The 26,631-nt window shown below is 41.5% G+C and overlaps 1 protein-coding gene across 2 annotated transcripts in view; it reads right to left on the bottom strand.

Annotated features, from left to right (window-relative positions):
- fgd5a (FYVE, RhoGEF and PH domain containing 5a) overlaps positions 1-17,223 on the bottom strand; it is a 37,694-nt gene extending 20,471 nt beyond the window's left edge. Inside the window, exons 1-5 of one of the 2 annotated variants that reach the window (XM_034695521.1) lie at positions 16,782-17,223; positions 12,057-14,844; positions 2,587-2,704; positions 1,608-1,666; positions 1,191-1,221 (exon numbers count right to left, since the gene is read on the bottom strand). In XM_034695521.1, coding sequence (XP_034551412.1) covers positions 1,191-1,221; positions 1,608-1,666; positions 2,587-2,704; positions 12,057-14,844; positions 16,782-16,791 — 3,006 coding nt within the window. In that variant the 5' untranslated portion in view covers positions 16,792-17,223. The remainder of the gene's footprint in view (positions 1-1,190; positions 1,222-1,607; positions 1,667-2,586; positions 2,705-12,056; positions 14,845-16,781) is intronic. The other variant, XM_034695514.1, reaches the window with a different exon arrangement.
- Between the last annotated feature and the right edge of the window lie 9,408 nt (positions 17,224-26,631).

Below are 26,631 nucleotides of genomic sequence, written 5' to 3'. Positions count from 1 at the left end.
CAGTCTATGATTCTAACAGGCAGAAACCTCAAGCAACCAGACACATGTTGAACAGCCATCTACCATTAATCTTCTGACTGAAAAACTGGGTAGAGAGATATTCAGAAACAGAGAGTTGAATAGAGCCAAAAACCAAGCATAAACAACAGATTATTGGTGTATGCAGAAAAAACTGTGTGTAGCACAAAACCCATCATGACATCCTGACATCCTGACATCTGACTACAATTCAATTATCTATATATCAAGATGTCTCCTTAAAAGTGCAAGCTCACAAAATATTTTAGGTCAAATATTTCAAAATAGGCCACTGTGTTTTAAAAGCCAATCAGCCCCTATACTTTTTGACTCCCTGGAATGTATCAGCAATCATTGATCAGACCTCCATTTAAGAATTAAACATTTTTAAAGTAGTTTTCTTCTCCTCTGACAGACAGACCTGATAAAGTTTGCATTTTACTTCTCACAGATCTTTGTCACAATGTTGTTAGAAACCTTTGAACCGAGACATATTTGAAACAGGTGAACACATTCTATCATAAACGACTGTGCTTCATATGCAATGATTGCCAATGGATTGAATGGCTGACTGAAAAAGTGTTCATCCTTATTCTGCAGGGTCTTCTTTTGACAGACAGCCAATAAGAAATGAGAAAAAAAGATGGCAGCGGTTGGTTTTGATGACAGCCTTTAAAGGCTTACAGCAGCTCACCATTAAATTCTCTGTCCTGCATCAACCACACGTCAATCTACTGAGCATAGGATAATCCTTATTTACATCAAGTATTACAAAGATTAAAAGGCCCCACAGCTTTTTGTAACCTTTAGATGGCAGATAGCCAGCTGAGTGACTCGGGTATCAGAAAACACGTATCAGTTTAGATACCCGGACTGCATCAGCGAGAGCGCCTGGTGGACGCATGCTGTCGTCTTACAACCGACCACACCAGAGTGTGACACGTCAACTTTGTCGAGACCAGGAAGTAGATCTCCCTGCAACAACATTGATAAACCTGAGCAGAGCCATACAGCAGGCGGGGGGAGGAGAAGACGGAGACAGAGACTGGGGAGCAGACACACAGGATGAGATGTTATCAGGGGGGTCTCAAGAAAGTTTAATAGGCCTTCAAGCAGGAGACATTTAGAGCTTGTATCGCATGCTTGTGTTGGGGCTTGGAGGGCTGTCTTACCTCTTGAAGGTGTTTGAGGGCGCTCACATGTCTGGAAAACAAATGGATAGGAATTAATTAAACTGTGAAAAAGGAATTTACAGCCTTCTACTTAACTGTGTTAATCTGTCTACAAGACTCATTAAATTATCTAAATTATGCAGGATGAGGAAACTACATCAAAGCATGGTTAGGTGTTCAGAAGAGCAAGGGCAAGGATGGTGTATTTAATAAGATAGACAAGACACTTGTGTAATTGTCTGTCAGTTTCTCTGCATGCAGCTTCATAAATTATCAAAGTAGCAGGAGTGATAAATGTGGAAGGTGTGGTAGTATAAGCGCTACAAAGGACAAAACATTACGTCTGGATCAAGATGCATCTTTGTTGAAGGGCATTAGAAGTGTGCACATAGGGAAAACCATGAGCTGAATACTCACAGTCCCTCTGAGTCGACGAGCTCTTTGGCAACGTAGAAGGCTCGGGATCGGCCATCAATCTGTGTGACAGGGAGGGAGAACAGTGGGAGACAGATGAACACAGCTAATGTTCAAAGGCTCTCTGTGGGCACTTATCCCTCTCAAATGTTAATAGCAACAGCTACCAGCAGCCAGGGAGAGTGGCAAAAAAGCAAATTCACTATTTTTGTTAGATTCTGCTGTCAAAATAAGACTGATTGTTTCATTACAGTGCAGCGTAGGCACGAGGGCTTTCTCAGATACGGGACTTTTAAACTCAGATGCATTATGTATGAGAGGCTGTGAGCGTGGTGACAATGCTGCCCATTGATTTAAAGGCTAATCACAGGGACTCAAAACATCCGAACCAAAACATAACATTACGGCGATTTAGGGGTTTACCGGCAAAGCGTCTGTATCAGTGTTGTTTTTTCCTGTGAGGGCAGTTCACAAACACTGAATCAAAGACAGACTGATCCTCATTTCCGCTGAACACAACCAAAACAGGCTTTCTTTGAATGAAGTTGATCCTGAGGCCCACTCAAGTCTCTCTGATCATATTCTGCTTTGTTCTTTTTTCAATTTATTGTAGTTTTCTTTGAAGAAAAAAGAAACAAGGAACTATGTGCACGTGAGGGGAGAGAAATTCTTATATTTTTGTGGTGGCAGCAGGAAGGGAGGAGTCCATCCGTGAGCTACTGTAAAAAGGCTGCCTTTTACTGTACGGAAGTCAGCAGAGTTTGAATTGACACATCTCAATTACAGAAACTATCTTATGAGAAAGTGTCATTTTCATCCAAATCTGCCCGGTGCACATAAAAAACAAGAAGAAAAAAATCAAGCCTCAGGTCTGTTTAAACTCACTTATCATTCCACAGGACCCGTGCAGCATTTTTGTTCATTTTGCTAATTTTATCCATACTTTTTATTCTGCTTATCGTGTCTCTGTCCACTATCATACCTGTCTGTCATAACATTGCTCCGCTGTCCCCTCTTCTTCCTCAGAGGTCCGCCCGTGGTCCTCGTCCGCTGACAGCCCAGCAGAGACTGGATTCATTGGGAAAGGCTCTGTGTAGGCACTGCCAGGGGAAGAAAGCAAAGCATAAATACAGCAGAACAGCACTGATACATAAATATAAATATTAACACTTATACGGGATCTATGCCTTATCATTCATCAACAGCAAATGTTTTACACATAAAAAGGTAATGAATATATTGTCTTGGGAAGGCACAGATGCATTGGGGACATAAATCCCAAATAGACATGTATAGTAAAAAGCAGCTGTATACTATCTTTTCAATGCCTATTCTCAAACCACTGAACAATACTCCAACCCCCTCTTAATATATGGTTTCTCTTTTCCTGTGTGTTTCTCTGAACATTTGCACTCCCATACGGGGTCCTCTAGAGGCGCACTGTAATCCCTTTCATGATTGGTTCCCCTCCACAGATGGCACAGTTGTGTTCTTTTGCAGGTAATCCTTTTGTGGGTTGCTGTACCTGAGGGGCACGCTTAAGGTTATTTCACATTTAATCCTTTAAATGCTACCTGTGGCAATTATAAAAGTCCTATGACCCATTAAGACTCCCACTCATTGTGTTTGATCAAATAAGCATTGAGGATCATAATAGGATGTAAACTGGGTATTGTCAAAATAACTACATGACAGCTATAGGAAAGCTTGACCTTTAGCTGTCACATATCTGTCATGTAGCTTGAGCTACTTGTTTTTCCTCAAGACTGATTGTATATTTTCAGAACCAATGAAAAGCATACTGTGGAACATATGGGATGGATTTACAGTGAGCTGAGAGCAGCAGAAGGGCACAGTGTGTTAAAATGTTATGTGCAATAATACTGATGTCAAGTTCATATTGAATTAATCTAATGTATAACATTCAAGGAAAAAAAAAGACTTCAGATACCCATGGAACTTAAGGGTTTACAAAATCAGCAATTCCTACTCAAACTGAAAACCCAGGGTGCTGCTTTACATCCTGGTCATGTGAGTCCACTTAATTTCTGCCTTTTCAAGGTAAATTACTGACAAATTACTGTGACTCTCCATTATAAACTTTAAAGGGGTATTTCAGTTTTTTTTAAAGTGGGGTCGTATGAGTTACATTACACTATTGCTCCTGCGAGGCACAATGAGGGCCAGTGAGCTCTTCCCCTTTAATGAGAAAATTCCAAGATGACAAGCTAGGCTATTTTCTCGGACGGGGACGCCTATTTCGCGTAATTTCGCTACAGCTGAGAAAATATGGTCCAGTCACTCATCACGGTGCAAATGCATGCACCAGTAGAAAAAAATGGAGCTATTTAGTTTGCTGTCAGAAACCCCCTTTGTTTTGGCACTATTTTTCGGACGCACCTCGCAGACCGATGTTCTTCCGCTGCATGAGCACGGATACACACCGATTAGCTGTTTGGATCTGCCTTCACTTTTAGGAACAAAAACTACAAACTGCAAAAATTAGTGATTCTGACAGCAACTATGACATGCTGTTTACTGTTGACACAAGAGGATACCTCTATGAACCAGAGAAGGAACTCTAGATGCAGACCCAACGCAACGAAGAAGAGAGGGAGCGAAATAGGCGGCCCTGTCTGCAGAGAAAATAGCCTAGCTTACCTCCTGGTCCTCTGGGAATTTTCTCATTAAAGGGGAAGAGCTAACCGGCACTCATTGTGGCTAGCAGGAGCACTAGTGTAATTTATCTCATACGACCCCACTTCAAAATAACTGAAATATCCCATTAAAGTTTAATTGAGGAAATTTCAGTTTATATGGATTTTGGCGCCCCCTCTGGACAAAGTAGTACCTCTTCTCTCTTTGCTGAATTTGTCTGGTAAGTGTTGTTTTCTGTCAAAGAACCCCCCCCCCCCCCCCCCCCCGCACCTGCTTTAACATTCCCTGGAAAACTTTTCCATGGTGAATGGAAAAAAGGCTTTTTCTTTAGCTTGCAGGTAATCAATTTAACTGACACCTACCCCCGGCCAGGAATTGTAGACATTACAAATAACGAGAAGTATTATATTTTGTCAATGATGGTCTTGTTTGAATCGTAGGTCATAAAAAAGCTTTAGTTTTAATGCCAGTCTGTTTCATATCGAGCTAATAATTCCTCACAGTAGCTTTAAATATAGTTTGACCTTTTCTTTGTCTGACGTGATACTAAAACTGGATGTTTTTTTTTATTTGTTCTGTTAGGCAACCAAACAAGCAGTCTGAAAACATCTCATGAATGGAGAGATGCGATTTCTCTAATTTTCACAGGTATTTTAAAAAGTGCAATAATGGATGACTGTTGTGAGGTTTCAGACAGACCAAATAGTGTGTAAAGAGTAGAAGGCTCATTAAGATCAAAGGTTAACAGAGTTGCTCACTGGATTGCATCTCCATTCAGACATTCACACCACACACACACTTCCCCATTGGGTGGGCTGCAGAAAACATCAGGGGCCATTACTCATGGTTGACCTCAGAGTAGACAGGTGGACCTAATGTGGGCTCCTGAGAGGATGGAGAAGAAGAGGGATGGGTCTTCTTTGAACTATTTCTCAGGCTCTGATTTATTCACTGAGTGTGGGGGAATTCCTTCATATGTCCAAGACAAACACTGTAGATTTTTACCTTTACCTTTTGACCCTCAACCACCAACATGACCCTGCCACCAATAAAGAAAAACGCACTCTGTGCTATAATTAGATGATTGTGTCTTATTTATTGAAAAAAAGCTCTCACAACACTGCAAAAACTGAAAGCAAAGCAAATTTGTTTTTTCTTATTTATAGTAGAAATAATGTCTTATTGGGCTTAATATATGCCCCACATTAACCTGACATGTCCAGAAAATATGTCCTATTTACAAGGCCTGAATTCTTTGTAATGAGTAAAAATCTCTGACCATGGAGTAAGTTAAATTTACTTGAATGAAGACTTAAATTTACTTGAATGAATAATTACATAAAGGGTTTCAAAATATCTCCCTAATAAGACAAACTGATCTAATTCAAACCTTGATGACTATTTAAATTCCTGGAGGAATAATCAAAATAAAGAATGTTTCTGTTCAATTGATTTGATTTGATGAAAACTGACAAATAAAATAACTAACACTATGACGGATGGTTGGGTAGAGAGATATATTTGATGTAACAGAAATCCTAGCCCCTTTGTTTACCTACCTTCATGGACTATGCAGAGCCCTGCAACGCTTAAAACAAAATATTTGTTTTTCAAGTGACAAAATTAAAAGCCAATAAACTATAAGAGATAAAACAAACATTGTATAATATAGTGTAGATGGAAACAAACACTGTATGACAGAACTGTCTGTGTCATATTAGAGAGCAATGCTGTTGTGTTGAAAATGAAATGAAATACAGTTAAAAATGTCATTTTTCACATAATTTCTCTGTGATTCTCACATATGCATTCCACATGAAATTCACGCATTGTTGTTGACTTTGTTGTTGTTGTTGTTGTTGTTAATGTTTTTGCCCCTTGTTATTCATTTAGATGTTCTTTATCTTCGTGCTTAATTTGAAAAACATTTGTCACACTTGGTTTAACACTTTCTGCTTTTTATCTGGATTTATCATGTTATGTCTCAAAGCCATCACTCCAGCTCACATAGTAAGGTCATAAACTTTAGTAATAAAACAGTCCATAGATGTTGTGATAACCATAGACTTCTCTAAAGTGTGGCTGGAAGAAGTGTTAAACATTTGGTGCAGTTTCATCACGGGGTCTCATCCGGTGAATTTTGTCTTGCTGCAGATGTACATAAACTTTTTTTGTATAGTTGTCTTTCTTCATATAAAGTCCACATTACTTGATTTCTGAGGCAGAAGCTGTAAATTGCTCCCCAATCTCTGACTTTATTGTTTTCTTACTTTGAGCTAACCAAAGCTACCTGGTGAGCTGTGTAAGCTAGCGTTACTCTTGTGCAAGGTAAAAAAAAAAAGGTCTCGTCTCGAACTGGCAACACTGAGCCCGGTGCACAGCCAGGAAATAACACAGCAAAACCTCTCAACTGGATTACAACTTTGAAAATGAGACACTGACTGATGTGTAGACCCATTTTACCGATCCACGGTGCTGCAGACCGGTGCATTCAGGTCTTTATGTCAAGATCGGCTACAGATTTGGATTAATGCATCCTTACAACCCTATTAAATACCAATTATTACAAAAAGTAAGAACAAAATATTTGGATTATTCATCACTTTTCCTGGTTGGAGGACATCTTATACAATATGAATGTGATAATATCAGATTCATACAGTATAACATTTCTATATTCAACCTTGTGAATATGTTCTTGCAATATAGAGGTACATGAAGCCCTTTAACAAGGCTATTAAGGCAATGCTATTACACCAGACAAAGCCAATGTCTTTTATAACATGGCAAAGTTAAATCTACTGTGTCAAATTCAGAGAACACAATGACACTCTTTATAAAGACCTGGGTTCTCCTGTGAGTTTGATGGTGCCTGTAATATGTAATTCAATAGAGCTAAACATTAGGTATTTAAATATATATTAGAAGCAATCTGGCAGGCCTTTTTCCACCTGTAATGTCACTGTAACAGGAAATATGAGTGGCTGAAAGGGCTCATTACACTGCTTAGTATGGGAGATTGGGATACTATGGAGGATTTTGAAAACTGGAGTAGTTCTAAATTGATTATGATGATAATGTCTGATATTTAGCTTGTGTCCATTGTGACAACTTGTGAAGATGGGGTTTATAAAGATTCCGCTGTTATGACAGCTGCTGGCGGGGATCCAGTGCCTCATATGCAACAGTTCTATCCTCCATGCCTACTACGCACTTTGGAGACTGAGGGCTTTCCCGACAAACTAGAGCAACATTAAAAGTAGAGCTTGCATTCCTGGTGGCACCACACCTCATGTTGTTGGTACAGGCAGAATCTAGGTACCACCACCCTACCACAGTGACCCCTTTCTCCTCCCGCCATCCTATCTATCCTCTCCTAGCCGCACCTCCCTGCCTCCCGCCAGAGCCACACCCTCGTCCTGCATTTCCTGTAAACAGGCTGGTGGGAAGCTCCTAGGCTGGACGTTTCCTCCCCGGGGATGACCTGGCAATGACCTCGGAGCGCCAGGCACTGGCCCCGGCGAGCCAACGACACGCCCTGTGCACCAGCTCGCCACACAGCACACAGCCACCACCCTGTACAACAATGTACTTAAGATGGCTCCCTCATCACTACTAACACTAACATAACAGTGGGTGGAGGAGCTGTTTCAGAGGCCATGGCAGGGCTTTGTCATCACTCTGAAGAGGTTCATACACAGTTTGATGTGAAAATGATGCCAAGGGGTAAAATAGAGCTGTATGATTTTGCATACATTAGCAGAATATACCTCTACGGCTCTTTTTACTGTGTGCTCAGAGGCATCTACACATCTGCATTAGTGTTATAAGTCTACCAGGAACTACTTAAAGTTGACACAAACAACAGTTAATGGGTTTTAAGTTCAGCAGCATCACAAATCCTGGGCTTCTTTTTATTTTTTGCTAAAACACCCTTTTCAACACTCATTTGTTGCTTCACAGCCTCTTGGCAAGGACAGTCCTGCTGAGACAGCATTCTCAGCTGGAGCCTCGTCTCTGATAAAGCCGCCCTGAGTCGTAACTTTGCTTGCATGCACATATATACACTTACACACACACACAACTACAAACAAACACCATAGTTTGGGCTGGGTTAAATCATTAGCATGTATTCCTTTTTTCATTGTTCCCTCACTTGCTAATGAACCTGTCTCTTTGCTTAGCCTGAATGCATGTGCATAGGCAGGGTCTGAATAGTGCCATACATTAATCACACAAGTGGAAACAAGCCAGGCCTGTAGCACAGCAGCTTTGTGAGTTCTCCTTAAAATGCATGTCCCATACTGTGTGCAGTATCCTGTAGTACTCTGGGGCTGTTTGGTCATTTTCATCACCACAAAAATCTACTTTTGTGAGTCTAGAATTATACAGACTGTTGAATGCATTTTAATAAATCACTGCCACCATCAGCTGGGTAGCCTTGGACGTCACCAATGTCATCCTTTGAACAGAGCTTAGTGTTGGACACACACACAAAGGCTCAACAAACACCTACAGTGACTACACATGTCTGATAATGTGGGCACACTTGTACAAACACCCACATTCACACACAAACAAACATAAGCCAGCCCCGTATAGACACCAAAGAGAGGCCCTGGCAACAGCAGCATCTCCAAAGGGAATGCAGGGAAGGCGAGGTGACAGGACAGATAGGTTATTTGCATCACTGTGAGTGGTGTGAGACCTCCAACACACAATGAGACACATCGATAACATCACTGAGAGAAAAAGAGCCCTCACTGAGAGAGCATTGTATGTGAAGTGGAAGGGTTTCTAATGTTGAGATTTGCGGAGAGTTTAAAGCTCATTGCATATAAACAGTTGAGGGATCATGGTATTGTGTCTACTGATGCACAGAATGTCTGTTTGGGAGGAACGTATGAGCTTTATACATGTTTGATTTATAAACTGTCATAATTATCTACCAAATAAATAAGAAACAAGCTGCACATCAAAGTATACACCTAGAAATAAAAATAAATTGAAACAGAAACAGTTTCCACAAGATAATCCCAAGCCTTTAGAGAAGCTCTTGGCCTGTCTCTTGGACTGCACATGCAGGCCATCAAACACAACTATTTTATTAAGACTGGGGGAAGACTGTGGCCCGTGGTGGCTGAAGCTGGGGCACGGCAGGGGTAATTTGGTACAGTCTGAACGTGGTGATTCCTCAATCTATCACACACTGCAGTAAATCCTGCAGCCCTTCAGGGTCCAATGAAAGAGACGCACTCAGGAGAGAGCTACTTTAATAAAAGCAGTCCTAAACTTAAACATAAGTGTCAGGTACAGGAGAGCAATTACAGCAGAACTACTCTTACTCTCTTTCTCTTCTTCTCACTTTCCCCTCCCCCTCTTTTATCTCCATAGTCTTGTTTTTCTTACTCTTCTGCACCTTGTATTAACACATCCCCTCCCCTCACTCTCTCACCTTTTCCTTCGCCCTGCTCACTTTCCTTGTGTGAAAGGAACTCCTCCAGAATTTTGGCACCTTTAATTGCAGCCCATAATGACTTTCTTTAATCTGAATACCATGCTATCTCCCAGGCAGCCAATTGCCATTATCTGTTCTTTTACCTCAGTTGTGCAGAGTAGCAGCGGCACCAGATGTGACCGCTGAATCCACCAAATGAAAAACAGGAGTAAGCTCTCCCACAAGCATTGTCTGTCTTTGCAAAGCCAGTGATGCTTGACACTGCCGGCTGCTCATCTCTCACCAAACACTCACCTACAAGAGGGAGTTCTGCTTCTACTCAGCCAGGTGCCCTTTGCTCATCTGAGATACAGTGTAAGAATATCCGTCAGCTGTTCAGGGGTCAAGATTGCACTTCTGGGCAGAGAGGTCCATACCTAATAATACAGCTGACTACTTTAAGAGGGGTTCCCTAGATGAACACTCTCGCTTCTATATGCACTACAAAGTGAACACACTATATCGGGATGTACAGAGACAGTAGTTGGAACACTTTGTACGATCATACATTACATCATATCATGAGAAAACAGCTACAATGGTTGAAAACTGTGACTATCAACTCTTTATCTGCCGAATATTGTATAGATCCAATCCAATCCAATCCATTTTATTTATAAAGCACATTTTAAAAATAACAAGGTTCCCAAAGTGCTGCACAACAAATACCAACAGTAGAAATAAATAATAGTAAAATTTAAAATACAGTAAACTAAAAGTTAAACAGAGACAAACATAAACTCTCATGCTGTATTAAAAGCCAGGGAGTAAAAATGAGTTTTAAGACGTGTTTTAAAAGTATCCAGGGTGGGGGCCATTTTAACTTGGGTGGGTAGCTCATTCCACACTTTTAGGAGCTACCACTGAAAAAGCTTGGTTACCCCTCGTCTTTTGCCGGCTTTTTGGCACAACGAGACGCATCTGATCAGCATACCTCAGTACTCTGGAGGCGGCGTAGATGTTTATGAGATCAGAGATATACTGAGGTGCCAGACCATTTAGTGACTTAAAAACAAACATTAAAACCTTAAAATGAATTCTAAAATGAACAGGGAGCCAGTGGAGGGAGGCAAGAACGGGGCTGATATGCTCATGTTTATGGGTTCCTGTTAAAAGGCGAGCAGCCGCGTTTTGGACTACCTGTAAGCGAGCGAGGGAGGCCTGGTTAATGCCAGTGTAAAGTGCATTACAGTAGTCCAAACGGCTTGAGATAAAAGAATGGATCAAGCACTCAAAATCATTAAAAGATACAACATTTAATTTTGGATAAAAGCCTCAGATAATAAAAACTGGTTTTAACTACTGAGTTTATTTGTTTATCAAGTTTAAAATTGCTGTCCTTTTTGATGCCAGGAGAGACACCACTGGCTCGACTGGGTCCAAAGACCATAACCTCAGTTTTATCTTCATTTAAGTTTAAAAAGTTAAAAGCCATCCATGCCTTGATATCCTTCAGGCAATCTAGTAGGGGTATCAGGGAGCTCTTATCGTTTCTCTTTAGCAGCAGGTAGATTTGGGAGTCGTCCGCATAAAAACGGTAGGAGATGAAATGGTTTACTCTGTCATCTATAATACACTCCAAAGATAGTAAAATGACTATCCAAGTGTCCCACAGTCCACTGAGATGTCTTCACACAGCTTATTGGTCGTTCAATCCAAACTCAAATGTGTTCACGACAAGAGAAACCAGCAAACATTCACATTTTAGAAGTCAGAACCAGTGAAACATTTGGCAAAGGTGCCATCAATGGTTTTGATGATGAACATCAAGTAGTCAGCTAGTCATGTGTGTGTGAGCTCTAAATGTTGTGATTAAAGGGGCCGATTACAATTCAGCCTGGCTGATAATTTTGAGATATCTTACTCTGAAACTCCTGTTTCAACCCCAAAATGTGTTTGAGGAAAATGTATCCCCAAGCACTGCCACAACAACGGTAACAATGAGGTCTGTGGATAGTAGAGTGTAAGTGTTATTTTCAGTGCTGCAATCACCACTTAAGAATCCCATCCATCTTGGTTACATTTGCTAACGGACAACTAGGATCTTCTGATTCTATATAGTTGAGCAGGGAGCAAAAATTTGAAACACAGGTAACTCAAAACACTAGCCCAAAACTCAACACAGGTGGCACAATAGCTAAGTCCCACCTACAGTGAGATCAAACAGATAAGGTGATGCATAGATCAGAAGGTGAGGTATAAGTCAGATTTTTATGTAAACCTTGAGTCAGCTTGTGCCTCTTCAACTTTGATTAAGATGATATGAAACTAAAGTACTGATTAGAACTTTACTTTACCTTTCTGTGTCGTCTCTCTGCTTGTTGTCAATCCCAGGGAAACTGTTCATATCCACATAGCCATCATTCTCATTGCAGGGAGCTGTGTTGCGGCTTGGGTCCTCAAAGAACTCAGTCACAGTGTGTGATCTGATGGGTCTGCCTGGTATCTGGATGTTCTCATAGTCTGAGCTCATGGCTGGGATGTTTTCATAGTCTGAGGTGTCAGCACTGGGGAAAGAGATGGAGCGGGGTTTGGTCAAAGGCAATGGCATGACGGAGCGCCGAGAACGCTCCTCAAAGGACTCCACTCGAGAGACACCCCTGCCATAAGCTTTGGGGTCAGCTTTCCTCCTCTGGTCTTTGTAGAGGACAAAGGTGGATGGCAGGTCTGAGGTACGATGCTGGGGGTTCACCATGCCGGACTGAAGCTGAGGAGAGCTGCTGGTACTTCTGCGATCAAGGTCTATGACTCGTGATGGGCCGTGGTGGCTGGACTCAGAGGAGGAACGTGAGGAGCGGACACTTCCATCACTGAAACCCTTTGAGTCTGTCTTCTTCTTAAACTTAAGAGCCAGAAAGCGCTTGAAGGAGGACTTCTTCTTCTTAGGTATGTCATTGGGTTCATGCTGGATTAAAAGCGATGGGGAACTCTTGGTGACTGGTCTTTTAGTGATGTATGCAAGCTCGAATGGTGGGGGAATGTCCACCAGAGAGGTTGGTGTGGAGACGCCACTTGATGACTGGTGGCTACGCTGTGAGAAGCTTCCAGAAGAGGTTATGACACATGGGAGTGAAAGGGTATCATCTTTCCTCTTCAACCTGATGTCAGCCTTCAGAGATTGGCCGATCTCTGTGGGAGACCTCAGGGTTAACTCAGGACCTTCTGCTGACCGAGAGTATAACAAGAAGCGACGAGACTTCATTGAGGGAATCAAACTGTTGATCCCAGGCTGCTGAGAATTTCTAAGTGGCTCATTGTTCTTCTCCAAGGACACGGTACAATAATCATGAGTTTGGTACTCTGTCCCTGTCTCCTCTGGTACAGTTTCTGGGACATAACCTGGAACTTTCCCAGAATAAGAGCGTGATCGTGTGACAATTGTTTTCCGATCAAGTATCACAAAGTTTTCCCCCTCAGAGTCAAACCCTGCCTCTTCGTATATATGCTCTTCACTGTCTGAGTCTGTGTTCTCATAGTAAGGCACAATGTGGCAGTCCAATTCCTCAATGTCCTCTTCAAAGGCCTCAGTGGTGTGGGCAAACACCACCCTATTGGTGAGTTCTGGGGCGCGGCCCAGGTCGAGGTCTGTTGGCACTGTGATGTTACACAGCCTTAGGCGAGGTTGACAGCTTGAACGATTGCTGATGAGAGCCTGCTCTCGTTTAGCTGTTCTCTCTTTTGCACTTTTCCCTTTGATGTGTTTCTTTTCCGTTTCTTCCTCCTCGTCATCATCTCCAATCTCTACGTAATCCTCAGAGGAAACACACTCCAGCTGCTCAAAGTCATCTGCTTTGTAGAGAGAATCCTCAATATCTGCATACTCATCTGTTGACTCACAGTCCTTTGCTTTTTCTATGTGCTGATTTGACTGTTCAGTGCTCTCCTCAGTCTCACCCTGATCTGAGAGGGCTTGTTTATCCTCAAGCTTGTCCACATCATCTGATGACACATAGTAGGGCTCTTGGTTTGACGCACCTGCTGTTTCCACTTCATTGGGAGGTTTGTCATCAAATTCATCCTGACACCACTCAGGGTCAGCAGTCCTGTCCAAATCTGCTGGGACGGCTTCGATGACTGAATAAGGCCCAAAGACGTCCTCAGTGCTGGATGTGAATCTAAAACAACCAGACGTGTCTTTGGTGGCTCGTTCTGGCTGCCAAACCTCTGTATCCCCGGTTTCAGCTGGGTCACATGACTCACATGTATCACTAGCATCATCTGTAGGGCCAATTACATCATAAGTATTCTCCTCAGTTACAGTTGGAAGCACACTGAATCCAAATGCAAATCCACCTGCGTCCAGCTTGGTCTCATGTGGATGGTGCACAATGTCGTCACTGTGTCCACTGTGCACTTCTATAAGTCCTGAATCATTGTCTGTATCACCATTACTGAGTGAATGTGTTTGATCAATGTTTTCTTCCTCCACGTGTCCATCTGAGTATCCTTGAGATTCACACTGTATTTCAGTGTTGGGACTACAACTCAGTTCCTCCTCTTTTGCATCCTCTCCTTTTTCATCCGTCAATGCAGCAGATGGAAGTGAGGCTGTTGATTTATTCTCATCAACAGTGTCATTGCCACCTTCAGTCTGGCTCAAGTCGTTGTCAGTAGTTTCATCATCAGTAGTTTCAAGAGGAGAGCCCTCATCTGCTTTGACTGTGTCCTCTGATCCAATGCTGTTGTCATCATTTTCTAAAATGTCCACTTCTTTTCCTTTGTCCTCCTCAATTTCTTCTTCGTCTTCTTCTTCTACAACAACAGCATCTTCTCTGTCATTGTGCTCCATGTCATCAACATCAAGTGGATCCTCTGCCTCACTTTTCTCCTCTTTGTCCTGGTTCTCCTCAGCGATCTCACTGATATCCTCCTCCTCCTCCTCCTCCTCATCAGAGTGAGCCAGGTCTCCATTGCTCAGGCTCTGTAGGGGGCAGGGCTCCTCATGTGCATGAGTCTTATAGAGGGGTCTAGGTTTGGGGGCGACTGGAGGCTTTGGACCATGTCTGGACATCAGTTTGGACTGCACTTTGATGTTCAGATGACTGCGGATCTTTGGCCGAGGGACTTGCAGTGGATTTTGAAAATCTGCGTACAAAGAAAGTAAAAATTACTTAACAGAAAACAAACAACCTCTTATTGTTTTCCATCTTTGGGCACACTTTACTGCCAAATCTTATTGCTAGCTTTACAAAAGGATAAATATGAGGGTCCTGTTTTTGTTAAAGAATGCTCATAGGAAGTCCAGTCCTGTACAATACTCAGTGACATGCAGAATGCTGTGGGGGACATTATCAGCAGGAAAAACAACAGAGCCACAGGGTACTTAGAGGAGGAACAATAACATCTCCCTGTCTGGGAAATGACACATGAAGGTTGGACGCTTATAGCAGAATCTGATTTCTGGAGAAAATGTAATAAAAAAACTTTAGAGATTAATTTGTTATTGCTGCAAAAAGCAACTATCAGTAGAGAAAAAACAGCATGAGGGATGATTTGGTAGCTTTCAGTGTTATCACAACACATCACTGTGCGTCCAGGTCGTGTTTTTAATTTAGATAAAAAATGTAAAAAGTTTAATAAGTGTGAAGTCATTAAAAAAGCACTGCTCACAATATGAAGAACTGTCATAAAACACACCCGTACTTAACGAAGTCTGTACACCCCTCGTCTCTTCCTGTTATTTAGTACCTGCCCTGACGCACATCCTTTTAAACCCTGTGTGCACTCTAGCTATCTCTGAGTGTTCTCTCTCTGTTTCTCTCTCTCACTCACACACACTTTCCAGACTTCAATATCATATGATTTCTTAAACATAGTGCTCTTCAATGCCATAAAAATCACACTCCTCCACAACATTTCCAACATCACCTCACAATCTTTTTTTTAAGGACTCCAGGCTCATTAGCTCCTCCAGCAGAGCCTCCTTGAAGGACCTCACACAGGATGTCCATGGGGGGAAGGACATTAACAGCATGGTCCCCCATCACTCCTCCATGAACCTCTCGGAGTTCACATTTTCACAATACAAATGGACTTCCTCCTCGTCATTCTTCCCCCATTCTCACGAAATGTACTCGCAACGCTTCACATAGATGCAAACACACACACACACACACACAAAACAACACACATTGGCACACACATTTTTTTTTTTGCTGAAAAGGTCCTTTGAGTGCATCAAAGAACAATAAAACTGGTAGAGAAAACAAGGGTCCCAGTTTGACAAAGCACCCAACTGCAAACAACAGGATATGAATTATGCAACAAGAATTCAATTACAACAAATGTTGGAAAAACAAAGGAAGAGATAGACACTGGGACCTTGGCTGTGCCAAACTCACAGGATATGATTTCAGACTTTGTCCACATCATGAAACATCAGGCTCAACAACCTGTCTAAATTCTGAAGTGACAAGGTTGCAGAACAAAGAAGAACATTATAATTTGAAATGTTCTCTCTTCTAGCTGCAGAGAAATCACACAGCAGAGAGCAACTGTCATCTTCTTTCACTTAATAAATGACACTGCTCATGTCAGACAGGTGACCATCTGTAAAGAAAAATGTCATCTATCTATAGGCATAGCGATGGATTATAATCCTGTCTAACCCCATTGCTTACCTAGAACTGAACATTTCCCAGTAGAGACTTCCACGAAAGCAACTTGACCCATGGATTTAAAGGTACTCATGATTCACGTTTTAGAGTGTATTCGGGTCATTGTTCTTATTTTTCAGAAAAAGAGACAGACATTTTCCTTGAAATCTTCATCAGCTGTATGGCTTAGGTTGATGTTTCATGTATCTTTATTTTCACTGAGAAGATTAAATATTTTCCTGCCAAAATGTACAATTTTCATTCACTAATACCGCCCATCTCCTTCAAGTACAACCACAGGCATGAGCACACACTCCTGGTGATGTTACGCACCACTCTGTCGGATTCAAACCATTTAAAAGTTAGTTTTTCTTAACTCCTGACACTTGAAAGAATATACATGAAAAAATAGAAAAACCGACTTACCTGCATTCATGGTGGGACGTCATCATCTGCGGGCATCGACACTTATCCTCATTTTGCTCCACACCGACCGTCCCCCTCGAAACGACTCGGAAACTTAATCCAAACTCGAACACATTGCGTGGAAGTGAAATGGTGAACGTGGACTACAGGAAGATGTACGTATGTTTTCTTCAAGTGAGAGTCTACCAAAGAAGAGGTCTGTATTCGCAGAGTGTCCGCTGAGCTTTCAGCCGGCGTGTGTCTCCAGTGCTGATGCTCCAGTAAACTAGTGCGCTCCTGTGTGGAAACGGGAGGTGCTGCTCGGCGCTTCCTGAGGCTGGACTCCAGACCCGCGTAGTCAAGGAGCGCGAACCAAACCCACTACGCTCTCTATGTTTATTTTTCAGCCCCTTTTTTTTATGCACACCGTTAGCTATACCTTAGCTCCTGCACAGGTAGAATTTGTTGCTATTTCACTTTGATCTGATACTGCTTTGTTTCAGGATGCTGCTCCACAGATGCTTTAGCTACTCCAGAGACGGCAGGGGGTTAAGACCAAATCCACTCAGCATAAGAGATTTGGAATATAAATAAGTGAATATGAAAAACATAGATCATCTGTAGTGCGTCATTGCGCTGATATAGCTTTAAATCCCAGCCACATTGTTTGCATAAGCAACAGCACAATATTGTGTTATTAACTAATTTATTTAATTTTGGATCACATCTACACGTCTACCAGCTTTAATCATTTAAATCTCACTCAGCTTCCCAAAAGGGTCAGGACTCCTACTATTCAAAGAAAGTAGTACACAATATAAAATTGAGCCTATTTTTTGTCAGTGTTTTCTCCTGCATGTTTTACTCCAGGGTTATTTCCTGAACTAGAGCAGTGCATAGACAGGTTCCTGAAAACAGTTTCCAAATACAGTTTCTTTCAGACACCAAAGCTTTTGCTATTGGCTGGGCTTCCTGGCTCTGCATCTGTTGCATGATTGAATGAATGCACCCCTTTAAAAAAGCTCTCTTCATAACAGGAAACTGCTCTCCCTGTTTCCTGCACAACACTTCCTTAGCAACAGATGGGAAAGGTTTGCAATGTTAACCCTTTAAGTAACCTCTAACTGAGCTGATTGACTGGTGCCATGCAGAGCCTGATGGTTCAAAACAGATAAACTTAGCTTCAGTAAGGGACTCATGGTGAGCTTTCAAGGACAGGAGCACCTTGTGCAACATAGGGGGAGGCTGGGATCGTCGCCCGCTTGGGGTCTTTGATTTGACAGCTCCCAATGCTAGTTTAACATGCACACATTGAAGGTCAAACAATGTAGCAGACCTGTGGGATTTTTACAGCAGAGTTTAGGAAGACAGTGATGGAGTAGAGAAGAACAATGAAAGAATAAGCAGAGCGGTATCACTGCGGGGATCTGGCCCTTACTGCTGCAGAGGCATACAGACATACATTACACACAGCCAAAATCCTCATTCCAGATGGTTTGGTGCAGCAAAGATGAAGCTGTGCTGCAGGTGCAGTATACTCTGTTAAACCCTCAGGGGTGGTTGAAGTGTTTGTGACATAATCACATCATGTTCTCTGTGCAGTTATATCTTGCAATCCCATTAAACAAGACTGATTTTGTTTCATGCTGTGATCAAGCTTATACATTATCAAACAAGTCACCTAAGAGGGTGTTAAATACAAGGTCATTTCTGTTGAAGATGTGACCGTTGTGCCTGCTGCAGTAATTAAACTGTTTATCTGTGTAAATAGGATGCTAAGTAGTGCATGCTGCAATATGCTACAACACAAGCAAAACAATTAAATGGCTGTGACTCAGTTGTTTTTCTTACCCTTGTTACAGTGTGATACTGTAAGAGCCATTATGGAGGATTGTAGCCAAGACAGTTTTAATGTGTCAGTAGTAGCACATTTATAGCTGTCGTAAAGTAGCCTTTTGTTTTGGAATTGGATGACTAAAGATAGCTCCACTCCGGTCCTCTGGCCGTGCCAAATCGCCTCTCTCAGGAGTATTCTACACACAATCACTACACATGACGTTTTTTATTTTGTTTCATTTCAACAAAATATGTTTTGCTTTCGCATGGTGTGCAAATATATCCTGTCAATGGTATTGTGTCATGTGGCAGCAGAGAAAGAATGGCTCTAGGAGTAAATATCCCTCCAGATGTGGAACAGACGGTCAAAACATGTTTTTGGATGGAGGATACAAATTTCCTGGACCGCCGGTAGCAGCATGCTGCGCTGTGTCACCTGGAACACGTCTGGGAGAGAGAGAGGGAATGGAGAAAAACATGTTGTAGTAGCAGGGAACAAACCAAGTCTATCTCCCCTCACCTCGGCTGCACACACAACACCAAACAGGAAAGGGATCAGGGAAAGGGGTCAGTGACTCGTTCCCAGAGCTGAGACAATCCATAACACCTGCTGCAAGCCAATGAGCACTGGACTGAATGTTTTCATTCCTCTCTGATACTACAGACATGTGACATCACATCACAATGAAGCAGATTACCAAAAAACACGTTTTGTTTTTGCATCATTAATGCACAGATTGCTCTTTGTCTGGGACATTGCTACAACTTTCATTCATAAGCAAAAGTATTGCCCATGATACTACTACTCAGAGATACTACCTTCAAAAAACAAAGAATGGGGAAAAACATATGAGCTTCACCATCTGACATATCAAAAAGATCAAATATTTATAAGATTGTACCAGATGAACAAAAGGATAAAAGTTTGGATATCTAGGAGACAAGGGATCTGTAGATTAATTCAAGATGAAAACTGGGTTCTGTTGAGTGACTGGGTTAAAAGGGGAAATTAACCAACAAATAGTCCCACATGAAGGGGATTTGATGGAGAGAAAGGTCTTAAAGTTTTAAGACTCTTCTTGTAACTTCTAAATTTGATAACACCTCCAATCAAAGTTTAATGGGCTGAGTCTTGGTAGGAGACCACACCCACATTTTCTGGGACTGTTTGAGGCCATCGCACTAAACACAAAAAGAGGAATATAGACAGGTTTAAACACTAAGAGCCTTCCTACTTTATATTAGGAACATCAACACAAAATATAAAAGATAAAAACTAAATTCTGTCGTTGAGAGTGTTTCTCCTGATTGCTAAGAGTCCTAAGCAGGAACACAATGGAAAAAAAGAGTTACAGATGTCTTTGAAAATATAGTCTAACATAATTCTTGGTGATAATAAAACTATTGACAATCAACGAAGAGATGGTTGTTTTTTTCCCTCCCATTTGCTGTCCTTTCTTTTTGACCAAAAACACTCCATATCATTCCCAAACTATCTTTATCACTCTTATGAAGATTAATTATTTTATTTGTCTCTTCTGTGATGAATAATTAAAGCTGCTGTTGGTAGGAATGGTGTCAAAAACGTTACTTTTTTCCTGCTGGGTTTGGAGAAAAGGTCATAATACCCATCGGTACCCAGTGAAGTAAGTTGAGACTATGGCGAAACCTCTGTGTTTTCCAATGCCTATGTATAAAGCAATGTTATTATTCCCCTCGTTCCCGTTATGACAGACCAATCATAGCTAATCTCCAATCCTCAGTCCTGATTGGTTGAGTTGCGGCCCCACTACGTTGCCCGATTAGCACGTGGGACGCCCAGACCGCTAGGCCACCAGTGCCCCACTACCCAATCTTGTACGTACATGGAAACTATTCACAGTCATCATATAGACACCATGACTCACACACTTCACTGTTTCTGAAGGTCTGACTGTACTGTACAATATAAATGGTGAAACTGAAAAAAATTAAAGTTGGAAAGAAAATGTAGTTACACAAACAAGCCATAGTGTATGAAGTTCAGGTATTGAATTTTGACATAATCGAGTACAATCAAGCTAAGGTCATTTACCCTCTAAAGTGACCTGAACACCTTTGTAATTGGATGGCAAAGCGTTTGACTGCTGTAAAAGATCGAATCACTATTGACATGTTTTATTGATTCTCAGCTGTGCACAACCAGTAAGCACCACAGTGCTCCTCTGAGACCTGTGTGTGTTTACCCTCAGCTTTACATTCTGGTTAAAGAATCTCCAGGGCAGAGGATATGACTATAACAGAACAGCAGACTTTATTATAGGTGACATATCATGCAAAATTGACTTTTTAATGGTTCTCTACCTGAAATATGTGTCCCTGGCATGTCTACAAACCCCCCGAGAATGAAAAAAATCCATTCTGCCCCTGTTTTGATTTCTACACCTTTCTGTAAATGTGTGTGAAACGAGCCATTTCAGACTTCTGTGTTTTTGTTACGTAACAACAATATCCGGTCTGTCACGGAGTCAGAGCTCGGAGCTTGTTCAGCCCATAGACTGTATAAAATAATACTGAATCCCCCCTCCGTTTTTCATTACCTGCACAAATGTGTGCTAACAAGGAGCTTAGGAGGGAGGCATGCTAGTTGTAGGCTGTCTTAATAAACACAAAGGTCGGTTTTACTCCCCACGTCTGCAGATTTGAAGATCTAGTGGATGATTTTTATTTGTCATGGATAAGTGCTAGCGCTAATTAGCATAGCCACATAGCTACATGTTCATAGCTGTAGCTGTAGCTGTGTACCAAGACACACGTCGACATACTGACAAACAAAACAACAAGAAACACTAAATCTGTGACCAATCCTTCAGAAAGGTCCTGCTGCCTTTCTGGCAGAGGTCGGTTTTACTCCCAACGTCTGTAGATTTGAAGATCTAGTGGATGATTTTTATTTATCATAGATAAGTGCTAGCGCTAGTTAGCATAGCCACATAGCTACATGTTCGTAGCTGTGTACCAAGACACACGTCGACATACTGATAAATAAAACAACAAGAAACACTAAATCTGCGACCAATCCTTCAGAAAGGTCCTGCCACATGGCGCCTCTCCGTCAGGATCAGATTCTGGATCAGATTCAGAGGGTTGAAGTAACAGCAGCTGTGTATATTCAGCCAACATGTAAACATTAGATCAACGTGCTGGACAGCTGAGGCACATCCACTTCCTGAGGGGGCGTGGTCAGAGAGAAAACAGAGTCTTCTGAGGAGGACTGAAGAAGAGGGCTTTTAAGGCATGCCAAAATCTGATTTCAAAGTGTTTTTTTGAGCATAAACTTTAAAGACATGTTTTGGGGACCTCTTAGACCAATATATATTGATGAAAAAAGCGTGATATGTCACCTTTAAAATGTCAGAAAACTGAAGTGTGCAGGGGGAATTTCAGGGCTAAGCGAATTTGGAAGTTGTTTGACAAAGAACTGTCACAAAACAAAAAATGAATTATTAAAATATAGAAATAAAAGAAAGAGATCTCCTTCAATACTTGGTTTAATTCAGTAAAATGAGAAAATCCTGTTGGCAGCAGTGTGTGCTCTACTCTCACAGCATTTAACTTCAATCCCCTCCCAACAATTCTGAATGACGCCCTTTCCACTCTCTCACACAAACACACACATGCACACAGAGCAGAGCCCTACAGTAAACAGGTGGATGATGGAAGTCAGCACTTCATCAAAAATCAGCAAATGCAGCTTTAGTTGCCCACAGGGACTTCAAAACTACAAACCAATCAATGACACAGGGCTGTGTCATTGTTTTTAACTGAATAACAAAGAAACATTGAAAAAATGCTCTGTGTGTTTTATTGTTAAAGCGCTGCAGTCATCACTGTGTGGATCTTTCCCACATGTAAGCACTATCTAAAATATCTTGATACCATTTCCCTGTAATACATGCAATGAAAGTATCTACAACTTTTTTACATTTCCTTTTATCATCTTTGTTCAAGTCAGCTTTTTTTGCAGGATGCAGAGTGATGAGGTATATAATTGATTTGCAGCCAGTAAATAAGATTGATAACTGTAACCATGAGAAAAACTTTGTAAATTCTGATTCATCACTGTTGGTAACTTACAAAAGAACTGGTTTAACGATACTAGTCACAGCCGGGGTGTCATGAGGTGTGCTCTAGTGCCCTAATAAATGTCAGAATAACGTAAATGTGCACAAAGTTTAACTCTTCTGTCTTCAAAGAGCAGTGAAACATTCACATGTTAGCATCAACACAACATCCTGTTCATAGCAATTTGACTGTTTTACCATGCAAAGTCCTCCTTACAGAGTTTCTCTGTCTAAAACAATACTTCAACAGAATACATACAGGTTTTTGCTGATCCTGCTCCAGCCATGAGTACATCAGCCATGAGTACATAACGTTGTGTAGAAAGAACATTTTCTAAAGAAATAAACTCCTTCTGCAACATGAGTTGAGAGTCGAGAATCGACCCAGCTAGTTTCATGGAAAATCTGGCCTGATTGCAGGCACTAAAATTCAATATAAAGAAATAACCAATCTTGTGTGCGATAATCTCATTTTAATATGTCATGAAGTTGCATCGGTGTAAGAGTTACACTATTTCAAAATCTGTTAAAAGCTCCTCACAGTGCCTTTAAGGTGCCCTACAAAAAGAGGAGCGTTGTTGTCCTCTTCAAAAACAAACACAATAGCAGAGTAAAAGCAATAAACAGCTTTTCACATCCCACGTTTGATTGTAAGAGGCTGTTTGGTGTGTGTGGTATGTGTCCCCATAGGTTTGCATTTCTACTGCTTCTACTGCTGCCACCACTGTAAATAGTACATATTTCCTTGGTCTCTGCAATAGGCTTCATTTATCATTTTAATGGCCTTAAACAATCCGGGGCTCTTGCTTTTGCATTATAACACCAGTTCCCAGCATGGGGTTTGCGCTGAATGTGTCAGCTCCGTTATCTGTGTCCATGCAGGTGCATGCCTTAAACTTTGCAAAGCCAATGTGAATGCTATTGAGTACTGGCTGTTCTGATTGCGACTGCAGTCAAAGATTGAGAACAGTAGGTTTATGAGAAACTCTTTCTGTGATTGTGAGACTGGGAGGATGCAGATATCTTTGCTAGTTTAATAGTCTTTACAAGTGTTGAAATTTGTTGTTTGACGTATGCAGCAACAAAAGAAACTGTCATTCCATCAAATCCTCAATGCTTGAACGTGTGTTATTAGGATCAGTGCATTCACCTGTACCCAGCTTCAAAATGTATTTCTTTGTGATACGTCACAGTTGCGAAATGAAAAATCATCCTTTGTGGCTTTTCTCATGAACAAAAACATTCACACAATATGTGCAAAAACCATAAGTCAAACATCTGATAAATCAGTACAATTCACACTGAGAAACAGGTTGTGCATAAATTGTGTGGGTTTCAAAAACAATGGTACTCATACACAGGGATCACAAGAAGGAAAACATATCTGGGGGCTTTCCAGCTTCCTCTGACAATGCATTCTTCATCATTCGACCTGCGCACTCACAGATATGAGTGAGCGATGTGATGCCTGTGTGCATGTGTGTGCTCTGCTCTCTATGCTCTTGGGTAAGAATACAAAAAAAAAAATCCCCCCCCCCCCGCACCAAAAAACAGCCAGGCCTGGCAGCTTCGACAGAGGACTACCTCTCTTCGAGCTGTCTGATAGAACAATATCAACAAGCAGGCTCCTAAACCTCCCTTTTGTGTCTCCAGCAGGCTTTCGTTTTGGAATAATTAAGTCCTTTCTAATCAAAGCAGGCCCCACAGAAAACAAGGGATGATAATATGATATTTTTAAGGTACTTTTTGCACCAATGTGAGATCCTCTCTAACTAAGTGGTCATGGATATTTTACTCTTGGATGAACACACTGCAGTCACAATGTAACACATGTCTTCTACAGCCCTGAAGAAATTCTGATTGCTGACTCAATCTGCTCTTCTTTCTTAGTTTGTGTACTCCTGACTTTTCTCAGTTTAAACCTTTGCAGCACCTTAGGTTTGAGTGCAGTTGCTGCCTTCTGTGTCATGTTGGTTTCATTTGCAGCATGTTGTTGTTGGTTTAGACTTTTGTTTTATGCTTCTCAATTTGCATTGTTTCTGAATGTGCAGCTACTTTGTCCAAATAGAAATGTTTTTGGGCCGTTGCAGCACATTTACCCTTGTCAGCTACCCTAAGTTCCAAATGGCAGAGATTCAAACTAAACAACAAAATGCATGTTCAAGGTAATGAAGGGCTTTGTTGCCAAGTGGCTCACTAATGTGTTTTTAATAGTTTGTGGACAACAATGGAGCTCCAAAAAACAAAGGAATAAGCTGCATGCATAATGCACATAAATAGATCAATGTTAGTTGATGTCTTTCAGGGTATTTGTGTACATGAAGAAATACAGAAAAAATCAGCAGACTTATCTTTTATCCATTTTAATCCTACTCAGCCACATTTCAGGTCAACCCAGGCAACCCAGACTGTTTTTTATATCCAATACATGTGAGTTATTTTGTCCGGTGGGACTGTATTTCATTAGAACAAATACTCAGGTCACTTCAGAATCAGTTTAGGTTAATGTGAATTTCCCTTAAGGAGAGCAAAGTTTCCCTGTACAGACAAATCAGTTTTCAGAACACAAGATGATCCGGCTGAAGTCTGTGGATATTGGAATATAAGTTTATTTGACCTCTAATAACTGTTTTTTCCTTTAGCTTATCCTCCTTTCACTTTCCATCTTCCTCTTGCAAGTTTTTTTCCCCCTTCTGTTGTTTCTTTTTATCCCTTCCTCTCACGCACAAACACACACAGAAGAAAGAAACTTGAGGGACGTGAGCTGGCTATTTGTCCTGTCTCTGGTCAGATATTTTGCTGAGGTGGCTTCAGTCAAGCTCCTGTGTATCCTCACTCACAGTGAGCCTCAGGGGATGGCGGGTGTGTCGGGGAAGGGGGGAGGATTCCTCATATACAAACTGGAGGGTTTTCTTCCGAGATCAGCACAAACAGCACGGTCAATTTTTATTTATGGAAGCTGCAAAAAGCATCAAAGTGTGTAATGTGCTTCAGTATGTATATTTGATCACGCAATTTATCATGACTACAACACTACATTGCTCCAGCCTGGCGGTGTAGTTAAACTGGTGATAATGAAAAAGACGCTGACCTGTGGAGACCTTTAGTGTGTGTGCTCATCCGTCTCTCAGAGGAGGGCGAGGACACTCACAATAACATTATCTATAAGTAATATCTGCCCCGAGTAATGGGTGACACTCTAAACACTGTGTCAGCTCATGCCAATAAGCAGCTATCGCTTCATAAGGTGTGTGTTTCCATGGCAACCTGGGGGTCAAAAGGGTCAGCTCTTATAAAATGAACCACAACCGATCGTTACTGTCGTCGCAACACATTGGCAGAGCGATATTGCCTGGGTTGTCATTATTTGGTGCAGTGAAAGTCCCTCTCATTCCCTCTCCTGGGACTCTCTAACTCTCCTCACCCCTCATTGACCCAGTGCCCGATGTCTGTAACACACACTTTCTGTGAGCGGGGTCTTGGCTCTGCTGGGGTGTATAGTTTATGAATTCAGAACTGTGGCGCCAGTGCAATAACTGAGATTTAAATGACAGGTGATAGAGCCACTAAAAAGCTAAGTGGGTTATAAAGATATATCGGTGTGAAGTGTCTGTTTAAGAGTCAGGTGTGCAGTGGCTGCTGTATTTGTTTACATGTGTGTGTATGGGTGTGTGTATGATCACTGGGTTAGACAAATGTGTACTTTTGTGTTTTTTGATTTCCCTCTGATGAGAATAAGTGGCATGTCGAGGTGGAGCATCACTGAACTAATTCATTTATTTTTCATCTTTTCTCAGTCAGAGTTCTGTTGCCCTTTAGTGAACTCAAAATGAATCTGCTGGTTATTAAACAAATACACAATCCAATAAAAGCAGTAAATCAGACTAAACTGATAAAATGTTGCTGATTGGATAAACTGGATGTATTCAAAT

Source organism: Notolabrus celidotus, chromosome 1, assembly GCF_009762535.1.
Source record: "Notolabrus celidotus isolate fNotCel1 chromosome 1, fNotCel1.pri, whole genome shotgun sequence".
Lineage (NCBI taxonomy): Eukaryota > Metazoa > Chordata > Actinopteri > Labriformes > Labridae > Notolabrus > Notolabrus celidotus.
The sequence above is the reverse complement of the archived record's forward strand: the minus strand, read 5'-3'. Positions and strand labels throughout refer to the sequence as shown.